At 26.4% G+C, this 11,859-nt stretch overlaps 1 protein-coding gene and 5 non-coding genes across 11 annotated transcripts in view; 3 read left to right on the top strand and 3 right to left on the bottom strand.

The window, feature by feature from the left end:
* The first annotated feature begins 3,523 nt into the window (after window positions 1-3,523).
* On the top strand, window positions 3,524-3,595 carry TRNAQ-UUG (transfer RNA glutamine (anticodon UUG)). The gene has a single exon. It is a non-coding gene; the product is annotated as a tRNA-Gln (tRNA).
* Window positions 3,596-5,576: 1,981 nt separating this feature from the next.
* Window positions 5,577-5,648, top strand: TRNAQ-UUG (transfer RNA glutamine (anticodon UUG)). The gene has a single exon. It is a non-coding gene; the product is annotated as a tRNA-Gln (tRNA).
* A 738-nt stretch (window positions 5,649-6,386) lies between these two features.
* Window positions 6,387-6,458, top strand: TRNAQ-UUG (transfer RNA glutamine (anticodon UUG)). Its single transcript has one exon. It is a non-coding gene; the product is annotated as a tRNA-Gln (tRNA).
* Window positions 6,459-7,117: 659 nt separating this feature from the next.
* Window positions 7,118-7,190, bottom strand: TRNAK-CUU (transfer RNA lysine (anticodon CUU)). The gene has a single exon. It is a non-coding gene; the product is annotated as a tRNA-Lys (tRNA).
* A 1,721-nt stretch (window positions 7,191-8,911) lies between these two features.
* TRNAK-CUU (transfer RNA lysine (anticodon CUU)) lies at window positions 8,912-8,984 on the bottom strand. Its single transcript has one exon. It is a non-coding gene; the product is annotated as a tRNA-Lys (tRNA).
* A 974-nt stretch (window positions 8,985-9,958) lies between these two features.
* Window positions 9,959-11,859, bottom strand: part of LOC135964143 (aminopeptidase N) — a 327,697-nt gene continuing 325,796 nt past the window's right edge. For all 6 annotated transcript variants that reach the window (XM_065516233.1, XM_065516234.1, XM_065516235.1 and 3 more), the window contains one exon: window positions 9,959-11,808. In XM_065516233.1, the coding sequence (XP_065372305.1) occupies window positions 11,553-11,808 (256 nt within the window). In that variant the 3' untranslated portion in view covers window positions 9,959-11,552. The remainder of the gene's footprint in view (window positions 11,809-11,859) is intronic.

The following is an 11,859-nucleotide window of genomic DNA, read 5'->3' as shown; positions in this document are numbered from 1 at the left end:
GACGATTTTCAAATAACAAATAAACCGATTAATTTGTGTCGATTAACCGAAATTTATTTTTTTTGGCACTTCATATAGAAATATAGTGAAAATGTGAAAATTCCCTTCTAAAAATAGTTTTTTGAAGTATAGTACGAAAACTGACACTAAGGAATTTGGAAATTACCCTTTTTTCTAGAATATTCTATGATGAACTTTGTCCTAATGAATCGGAGGACAACATTGTAATAGACGAAACTGAAGGCATTACAGAAACGAGTCTTTTATCACAAATTAAAGAAAGAAAGTATTCAAAATCTAAAAAAAATCCAAAAAGGACTCCCATGGTATGATGGAGGATTTTATATGCTTAGAAAAAACTAAAAAAGAACTGAAAAATTGGATATTCTTTATCATGCCTTACTTTCGATTTCTCCAATATCTACAATCAGTGAGAGAGTTATTTCAAGTCAAGTTTTATTAAAACTAAAACAAATCGTTTAAAAAGAAATTATTTAAATTATAGTCTTTTTTAAAAGATCATATCACAATATCTTCCTAAAATCCTAAAAAACTCACATGTTTATTTATTGTTTTGTTGAAATGTTAAGTACACAAAATTCTTGCTTTTCTTTTTAATTAAAAATTAAAATGGAAATTATTCGGTTAATCGAATAATTAAAAATTAACCGATTAAATCTAAACCTCGATTAATTATTTGCTCGAATAACCGATTAAATCAGAAATCCGATTAATTGAATACCCTACTATCTATCCATATATATGTTATATACAGTGGTGGGAAAAAAACCAATGATGGACCGATCGTCATCAATTTCAGTCACGAGATTTCTTTCTATATGAAACTTATTTGTGTTGAATTTTATTTGGTTGCTTGGTTTACGTTGTAGTTCCCTGAGCGCGAATAGTCAAGTAGAGTTGAAAGAACCCCGTTTTGACAAGACCACACCACTCGTCAGATGAAGTGTCATTTACATTGCAATATATACTAAAATGTCTACTATACATTATCGGAAAAATTTCAGCCTGAAAAGCTCTACATTCATTTTGAAGCCAGGACGATAGCAAGCAAGACCAGCCTTATTTGCCCTGCGACTAACTGTTCGGGTACTTATTTCTAATTTTAGGCTATTAACAACCTCTCGAGGAGTTATTTTTGGGAATTTCTTATCTTGTCTAGGAGTAGTCTTACGAGGTCTTCCACCTAAATGTTGAGTTTTTACAGAACCGGTCTCACGAAATTTCTTTATAATTTTTGAAACTGCTGATTTATTTATTGAATATTTGTCACAGATACTTTTTTGTTTTAAACTAGCTTTAAAATCGTTAATTATTTTATTTTTTAAGTCTTCACAAATCTTAACTTTAGCCATTTTCGTTAACTTTGAAAAGTTAGCAGTTTAAAAGTTTCCATTGTTTTGTCAGTAGCGAAATACTGAATATTTTTAATTTTGTTCCCTTTTTTCAGAATATAATTAATTATGTTGTTTGTTTTTCAGTTAATTTATATAAATAAAACTATACACACAGAAAAAAGTTTCAACATAAATATTATGATTCGAATGCATTGATTTCAATTCATAACATATATAAATAATTTCTTAAATAGTATGATTTTTTTAATATTTTATGTTTTGAAATAAAATCTAGAAGGCTTGAAAAATATAATTTCAATTTCATTTTTATTTTTATGTTGTTCAAAAATGTTTGAAATTTTTCATGGAAAATTTTTAGTTTTTTTATGATTTTCAGCTACAAAATGATATAAAAAGCTCGAAAATTATTAAATTGATTTAAGAGGATGAAATGGCTTTATATTTATGAATGTTTTATTATGTTTAATGATAATTTTTAAGTTTCAGATATTCTCATTTTTATCTTAAAATATTGGCCAATATATGGCTATCATGCAAATATTCTTGCACTAATTCATTATATAATACAATTATAATGCAATTTATTAAAAAAATTAAGTAAAAAAAGCAAAAATTTCCGCAATGTAAAATTTTATAATATTTATGAACATGTTCTTATTTACAATGAAATAAGTTTGGGAAAAAAAGTCAAGTTCGATTAATAATATTTATTACAAAATTCATTCCAATTATGAATTTTTTTTTCTGTGCAAGTAAAATACTAAAAAAAAAATTATTTTAAAAAAATATTTTAAATTTTGGGCTACATATGGAATATTTGGAAAAGTTTCCAAATATTCCATATGTTTGTCAACCACTGTATGTTCTCCATCTCCAACATCCAGATGCGTTAAGCATCGCTGAGCTGCAGGTAGAGGTGGCCATTTTGGGAAGGTCTATTGGAACAAGGTGCAGTATAGTGTTCAGTGCCTCTGAAGGACTAATTCTTAGTGGGTCAGTTATGCCAACGCAAGCTGAACTCTTGTGCATAATATAATATCATAGAAAATAATGACAAGACAAAAATGAATTTTATATAGATACCAACATTATTAAAATATTTATGCTCGTTGAAGTGATTCTCGTAAGTGGGCCTAATATGGGAATTTTAGATGTGATTTCCTTTTATATAAAACTAATTTGTGAAGAAATTTGTTTGAATAACATTATAAATCAGTCATTTATGACAAAAACGTTCTATTTTGAGAGGACATTTGTATGGGGGCTTGATGAAGTAATGGGCCGATTTCCACCAGTTTCAATATTTTATCGAAATGACTTCAAAATTGCGACCTATACAATGTAAAGATGGACAGCCAGCCAGATGATTGGATGGACATTGTTAAATTAAGGTGGGTGTTGGACTAATAAATGTGGGCGTTGCAAACATCAGCATTAATTCAATATTCATGATGGAAATCGTTGTTTCGTTTTTTTTTTGTAAAACGTTGTTTTTTTGACGATTAGCAACGTTTGAAATTTAACGCCAAAACTTAAAACTTTACGGTTTTGGGCAGGTGGACTTCCTTTTTTCACCCTCTGGATTCGCGCCTGTAGTAGCAACAATATTTCACCATAAAAATTTATGGAAACATTTTCACAGCTATTTCACTGATATTTTTTTTTTATATGAATTTGGATATTTTTTCACGTGAAATCGAACAGAGTACCGAGTTTTAGGCTCAAGATCTCTAGCGAACAATGTGGATTTAAATATATGATGTTTACAAGGGATCTGGGAGAAGTCTATAGGGGGCGGTATGTCAAGTGTCTAAATTATTTTTTTATTAATTAATTTAGAAATTATATATAATTTTACAAAATTATAAACTAAAATAAAAAACTAAATATGAAAAGGAATTATTTAAATAACAACTAAAATTTCATGTTCCATCCCTGGTTGTATATAAATACATCTGTATTTATAAAAAGAAATGTTAGTATAATCCGTAAGATACTTCAATGAAAGTGATAAAATTGTTTTTATTTTTATTATAAATAGATTAAAAATAATAAATATTAAAAATTTCACCTTGACCTCATGACTGATCTTCTTCATTAAGAGCAGATTGTGTGGAATTTTGATATTTGCCGCCAAATTTTTAAACGGTTCTATGGTGTAATGGTTAGCACTCTGGACTTTGAATCCAGCGATCCGAGTTCAAATCTCGGTAGAACCTGGTAAATACCAAAATTTATTTTTGGTATTTATTTTTATAATATTTTTTACAATGGAAAATGAATGCATTAATTATAATTTAATTTCTCCTACATTTTCCAAAATTTCTGAAGATTGAAGTGACAAATCGTTAGGGTTTCTACTGTAATTTCTATCTAGGCAGACTAATAGAAAACACAACATTAGGCGGTGTAAACTTTTATATTTGTTGGCAAGGTAGATTACATGTATGATCTATATAATATAAATAAATATTTTGCGATCCATCAGCAGAAACGCACAAATTTTTGATTTGATTTAATATAAGAATCATGTTTAATTTTACCACTACTTTTTTTTACTTTAATAAATCTAAATTTAAACAGACATTGATTGAAATGACACATATAATATGAGCAATGAAATGAAATCACATTATAAATTGAAATAAAAGACATAATTAAGTACATCCATATATAAATATGTAAATTGTAATACAACATTAAGGTGATTCCCTTAAGATGACAAATTTATACATATCGCACTTGATCAACAAGTGGGCATTAATTCAAAATTTAAAAAGAGTTAAATTTGTTGAAAGGGTCGCAACTCCAAACAAATTTTAAAAATTTTATTATAAAAAGAGTCACATTTCGAATTAAAATCATAAAGTAAAACAAATTTTATCAACAAAACAGTATCAACTCAAAATAAATACAACCCAATTTAAAAAGAAAAATTGATTATTTTTGACTTGAATAAAGCCACTACCCATTATCGCTTGGTGGGAAGGGAACAAATTCGGAGCTCAAACTAAAAAACTTCAATCTCAAAAATGCAGTTCAGATTCTAGCTACGTCTTGGGATAAAATATCGATTTCCAATATCCGAATATCCTGGAACGCCTTGCACGAATTCGGTAAATGGAGTGAATATTTTACAAAATATAATTCAGAAAGAAAACGAAGATCTTTCAACTATTGGTACACATGTAGCTCAATTTGGTACGGAACATCTTTTAACGAATGCTGACATAAACACTGTATTCAAGAACAATTTCATGGAGAAGTAATGAGGAGCAAATGAAATTATCAGATACGGAATCGGAGGAAAACAAAATTAAAGTGGACGATTGTATACCATCGATAAACATATTCATACAATGGGTTTTGAAAAATGATAAGCCGACAGCCAAGAGCACTATAAAAAACAACTCAAAATTTCTAATTTCTTTAAAAAGGTTTTAAATGTAAATATGTTAAAATAAAAACAATTCTAATTTTTAAAATTACATAAAGTTTTTCAATACTAATTTGGTTCTGAATTTTCGCGATAGGTCGGGTTTTTAATTAGTCGCGAAAATCGCTTGTACTGTATGTAATACCTTTTTGATGACAATATACGATGCATTTCTATACGAAAATGGTCTCAAATGTGGTTTTCGAGATGAAAAAGTAATTGGAATAAGTTGAAATTTATACAGAAGATAGATATTGATGTTGTTAGTTGATTTCATACAAAAATCTAAATATTAAATTAGTTATTAGTACCTTTATATAAAACATTAATTCAAACATTAAGCGCATGTCTCCAAAATTTTGACGAACTCTTCCATTTGTTAAAAAAACATTAAGTCTAAAAGAAATATCTTAGAAAGATGTTGTTTAAAATAAATAGATCAACAACTATAATTAATAATCACTGTCTGAAAATTCATATTACTGTTGAAATAACGATTCAAAAAGGAGGGCATTAAAAGAGACCTCACAGCAAATGAACAGAAATTAGTTTTAGTTAGATTAATTTTTTATTTAGTGCATGAAAATTGCAGCCCTGATTATTATTAAACCACATAGATACACACCAATACTCTTGTGCCTACTTGTCGAATAAAATTCACCTTTCTTTTCCCAATCTTGAATTTTACCTCCATTTTCTCCAATATTCCCCCTGCAATTGTGAGCTGATTTTCAAATAACGATTTTGGCATTTATTGGAGAACAGGTTCTATGGTGTAATGGTTAGCACTCTGGACTTTGAATCCAGCGATCCGAGTTCAAATCTCGGTAGAACCTTCAGTAATTTTTTTTTTAAATTATTTTATGCTTTATTTTGAATATAAGTAATTCCATAAACAAATTAAAATTTTTTATACATTATTCAAGAACAATTTTTTGAAATTAAAAAGAAAATTGAATTCATTACCGTAGTTTTCTAAATTTACGTATTTATAACTACCTGTTCCACGATGTAGAAAGAAAAATGAGTCGATAAAATTTGTATGAAAAACTCTCAGTTTTAAAAAAAAAAAATTTCGAATAGTTTTCATACAAATTTGTTCGAATAATTTTTCGTACGACATCGTGAAAACAGGCCTTTAAAAGGCCTCATTTAATAAAACGAAGCCTTCAGAATCGTAAGCATTTGTATGAAGAATACTGGGAAAATGGTTTAAAACTTGAATTTGGCGGATTATATAAAATGATGTAATTAATTTCAATAGCAAAATATCCAGAGCGATATTCGTTTAGAGCATTGGTAGGCAAAAAGAGGCATTTAATTTGTGTGCTCTTTTGGGTAAAAAATAAAATATCCACAACAACATCAAGAAACTGAATGAATTGTGTGTATTTTTACGCTCTTTTGTTCACATTCGGGTTGTTTGAATATGAATATGAAACCCTACCAATGATTTAGAGTCTAAATTTTAGACTGGCTTATAATTTACGAGATTTTTATTTTAAATATCTTTCAATATCTTTTTAGTGCCAGTTTCGTTTTATTTAGCGTTGAGTTATTTTGCTTCCTCAAGAGGTTCTATGGTGTAATGGTTAGCACTCTGGACTTTGAATCCAGCGATCCGAGTTCAAATCTCGGTAGAACCTGGAGGTTACCTTCTCTTTTTTGTATCTGAGATTCAATAAAAATAAATTCAATATTTCATAAATTTTCTGCAATACTTTGAGCATTATAGAGAGGGATGGATGGGGATCTTAATGAAATTTTGAATGAAGAAATTCTAAATGTCATGGAATCAAATAAATAATATATAAGGAGTGAGCACAATACAACTTCCACAAACAAGTTCAAGAGACCGACAGTAAAGATTTGAAGAATTTTTCAACTTCGATGAAAAAATATTAATTAAGTGGTGTACCATAGGGCCGTGATTCTATGAAGGAAGAGAAGCTATTTTTTCAAACTCCCCGTACTCCGTCCAACAAAACAGCATTGGGCATTATTAAAAAACATTTGAGTGGTCCACCAATATTGATAAAACATATATGGTTTAAAAGGTTTTTTTCTCTAGATGTGCACAATATAAAAGTTGTAAACAGTGTTTTAAAAGTGGTTGAATTTCGGCACTAGGTGATCCTAGTATATAATAAATATAAAACATTAATTATTTCACTTAACAGTTTCAAAGAATTACGAAAAAGTAAGTATGCATGCAGCATTTTTTCTTTCGCTACGAAGAACGATAACCAGACACTGAACAAAAATGTTGCTTAATTTCGTTTTATAAATTGAAAAAAAATGTATTCGCCCAACGTGGGGCTCGAACCCACGACCCTGAGATTAAGAGTCTCATGCTCTACCGACTGAGCTAGCCGGGCAGTTGGCACCATGGCACCTAAATTAATATAAAAACTCACCGCCGTTAAGACATACATACCAACCACATCATACAATCAATATTCACCATACAAAAAACATTACGTTAAACAATAAACCACTACATTCCACTGTTTTCAACACACCTTTTAGGTGAACTAACTAAAATTAGCTAAGACACCCACCCCACTATACGAAACCCCATTGATAAACACCACTACTGCAAATTTACCATCACCACACCATATACAACAAACACACAAACAAATGATGATAAGGCAGTTTATTTACAAGCCGCGTTGATTTAACACGTGATTTCTGTGTGATGCCATTAAAAAATTAATTAAAATTAGTTAAAGTTAAAATATAATTATAAATTTAAGTGAAATGTATAAAATAAGTGTTGTAGTTTACAGGTGTATAGAAATATTTTTGAAAATGTAGCTTTAAATAGTGAAAATTCAGTTGGGAAAATAAAATGCAAAGCAATTTCTTATTAGCATCATCATATTTGTTAATAAATATGCAAAGAGATGAAAAAAATAAAGTCCCGTTATAATAGTTTGATTTTGTTGTTGCTTGCATCAGTGTATATATGGGTGTTGTGTAAAAAGTGTTTAAAAGCTAAAATATAAAAATTAAATAAAATGCAAATATTTAATGTTGAAAATACAAATTTAAAGGAGTCAAAAAGCCGAACAAAGGTATTTTGTGCTGTATAAGTTTTGAATTTCATATAAATGTGTTCTATATTTGTTTATTATAGGAGAATTAATTTTATAATAAAATTTAAGTATTATTATAGTAAACATATTATATTTTCTAAACATTTTTATTCTCTCATTAAAGACTGTAATGTAGACAATTTGCTAAAGTTTTATGTTCCACTTCTAATTTTTTTTAATGTAAAAAAGTACTTTTGTAATTTTTGGCAAAAATTATAAGTTTTTTAAATTTTTACACAGAATTATTTAATGTAATTAGTTTAAATTAATACATTATAAATAGGGTTCCAAATTTTACAGACTTTTTGCATTCCAGGGAGGAGATTATATAATCTTTTTATTCACATGATTTTTTTAATACAAAATTAATCTAAAACTTTTCAAAAAAAAATCTTAATAGCAATTTACCGGTATTTTAATTCAATATTTGTTTCTTATAATATAATTCCATTATATCCAAAGATTTTTTCGGTTCTAGCTACAGATATTCAGTTGGCAAAGTAGCATTACGGTGGAAATATTTCAGCCACAGCAGAACAACTCGGTTATTAAGAATAAATCAAATTGAAATTTTATGTTATTAAAGCAATTATTAATTAATCTGCCTAACAATAAAACTTCTTAAGTATAAATTGCCACCTTTAAGCAATTCTGGTCACTATTCAATACTGGTTAAGAAAATTTATTTAAAGTTTATTGACAAATGTTTCAACAATTTTTCACAATTTTACCAGTTAAGCGATATGTTGTCCTTTTTTCAAATGTCAACGAACTAAATAAAGCGTTTAAAAGATCTGACACATATTTTCCGCAGTATTAAATTTGAGATCAAAAACTAAAAAAAAAATAGTAAAAATAATAATTGTGATTTTTTAAAAATTAATTAAAATTAAATTGGAAGAATAATTTTGGAACGGATAATTTGGAAATTTTTTTATATTGAAATTTTAGAATATGTACTGCTTATTACTAATAATAAAAGTATACAAAAAAAAACTCGCCCAACGTGGGGCTCGAACCCACGACCCTGAGATTAAGAGTCTCATGCTCTACCGACTGAGCTAGCCGGGCTATTTGCATACTTTGTCAAATGTGTTATTTGAACACCTCAAACAAATTACACAAATTAAAAATACCCTATTGGAATTTTTAATAATTGAAGCTTTTTTGATTTTATACCAACAAAAATAAAATATTTATCAAATTTGTTTTTCAATTTTAATTATCAGCAAAAACATTTTTATTGTTTGTAAAGTTGAAATTGCGAAATTCCAAATTTATATTTAATTTTGAGAAAATACAAATTTTAATTCTGAAAAGCAAATTAATATTGACAAAAAAAACCAATTGAAATTAAAAAATCCAAATTAATATTTAGAAAATACAAATTTAGAATCAGAACATCAAACTAATATTGAAAAAAAAAACCCATTGAAATTATTATTAAGAGAACATAAATTGAAAATTAATAATTGTAATTGAGAAAAAGCTAATTGAAATTGAGAAATCCTTGATATTGATTTGAAATAAAAAAATCCAATTTAATGTTGAAGAAAAATTAATTATTGATTTTCTCAATTACAATTATTAATTTTCAATTTATGTTCTCTTAATAATTTCAATGGGTTTTTTCAATATTAGTTTAATGTTCTGATTTTAAATTTGTATTTTCTAAATATTAATTTGGATTTTTTAATTTCAATTGGTTTTTTTTCAATATTAATTGTCTAAACACGCTTAGATAAATCAGAAATGTTTCTTCAAAATTGGCCAAGTTTATGAGCTAAATTTAAATTTACATGTATTTACGTTAAGTTTTCTTTCATAAACATATATAAAATATATGCCAGCCCGAATAAATTTGTTTTCCAATGTGCATTGATTCAAAAATAACTTTTTAAATCTATTGAAATTTATCAAACTTTTGCAAAAGGTTTGATTTTTCAAAAAACTTTGAGTTTTGATTTTTATTTTTATATAAAAAAACCTAATCATAATTCATAAAATTGTTCTGGTTCTTTCTAATAATTAAATAAAACACCACATTTCTTTTTCACTTTTTTTTTTAAATTTTTATTTAAATAAAATTTTTCAACTACTACTTCAAGTACACGATACAATTAAAAACATTTAATGTAATAATTATGTTTAATTCTTATTTTCATTATATTCAAATGTAATTTATAATGTTACAAAGGTTTTATGAGTAATTCTTATTTGTTATTTTTATTGTTTTGTAAAAATAATATTTATACGTATGTATGTATGTAATTTATGTATGATTGACTTAAATAATTATCGTATTCATTAATATTTAGTTTATTTCATATTTGTATAAACATAAATGTGCATAAAAGCTAAAAAAAAACTGACAAATTAAAATGAGGCATTTGCTTAATTTTATACTCGCTCGATAAAGATTTAAAAAATAATATTCATCTGTAGTAGCTCGTTCACAATACTTCTAAATCTAATATTCATCATTAAGACAAGTTGCTTCTTGTGAAATTCTTTTAAGGACACTCAGTTTTTTTTATAATATTTATATATTAGTTTTCACGTATTTTCATAAGGCTGCCTTTCTTTATGCTATTTTTTTTTTAAATTTATATTTTTTATGTATAAAAGTTATATTTTAAGCCGAACATATAGGATAATATTTACAAAAGAAAAATTAATAGAAAAAGCCAAATTTTATATTCTAAATAATAAAAAAAAGTAAAACAAATTGTTTTTTAGGCAATTGTGCTTAATTATAATGTAATATAATGTATGTTTAGTCGTTATTTTAATATTTAATAATCTTAACTTATTTAGTTAAAGTTGTTGTTTTTTTTCGTTTAATTATAATTTTAATTACTTAATAGTTGTCGGCAGTTAGTATTGATTTCTTGAATATGTATTTAAGTAGTTTATATTTTTGGTTGTTATTTTAAGTTATTTTTTTCGTTTTTAATTTAATTAATTTCACACAATTTTCTTTAATTAGTTAAATTTCAAAAGAAATTTTATTTTGAATTTCACTTAAAAACTATTAACATTTTACATCAGCAGCATTTTATTCTGTGTGTTGTTGTTTTATGTTGTTTTATTGTAATGTGATTGTGTTCCTTGCCAGTGAACAAATTCTCTCGCAGATAAATTTGTAAACGAAGGAATGACAGACATTTATTCTTTCTTAGTTCTTAATATTAATTTTAATTTAATATATAGGAACAATACTTAAAATATAAAATTAAACAAAATGATAATGACAAACATAAAATGAAAAACTGAACATAAAAACGAAAATAAATAATTTATAGAAAAACTAAAAAAAATGATAATAAAATTTTTTAAAAAAATATTTAGCTTAAAAGCTCAATACTAAAATTTGTTAAAATAAACTAAAATTATATCACTTTGTTTGCAAATAAAACAAATACATTATAAACAAAATATAACAAAACCCCTTCCCTAATCCCCAAAAGTAATGAGAATATCTGGGAAATTGTTTTACTTGTTCTATTTTACATAGTTATAAAACAATTTGAGTTTTTTTTTTTAAATTTGCAAACATTTGAAAATTTTGAAAACTTATAATAAATAGATCGTTTTTTAACTGTTTTTTAAAACTAGTTCAATGTCATTGTTCAAGACTTAGAATATATTGATTTGGAATTCACGTACTATATCCTCCAAAAAGCCCTTCAGACTGTAATAGGAACGATTACGCCAGTAAATATTATTGTTTACTTGTTCCATGGCCAAATCAATGGCTGTAACCACCGATTTCAAGCCCAGTTTCTGTGACTTATCTCTAAAACGTTCCAATTGTTCTTTGTGATAGTCTTTGCTCATATAGGTGGTTATGGATTTGATCATGGAGCTTAAAGTTGAAAAGCCATCGCCGAAACTAAAAATATTAATGATTTATTTTTAAACGATTTAAATTTTTTTTTATAAA

The sequence above is a fragment of the Calliphora vicina genome, chromosome 1, assembly GCF_958450345.1.
Source record: "Calliphora vicina chromosome 1, idCalVici1.1, whole genome shotgun sequence".
Lineage (NCBI taxonomy): Eukaryota > Metazoa > Arthropoda > Insecta > Diptera > Calliphoridae > Calliphora > Calliphora vicina.
The sequence above is the reverse complement of the archived record's forward strand: the minus strand, read 5'-3'. Positions and strand labels throughout refer to the sequence as shown.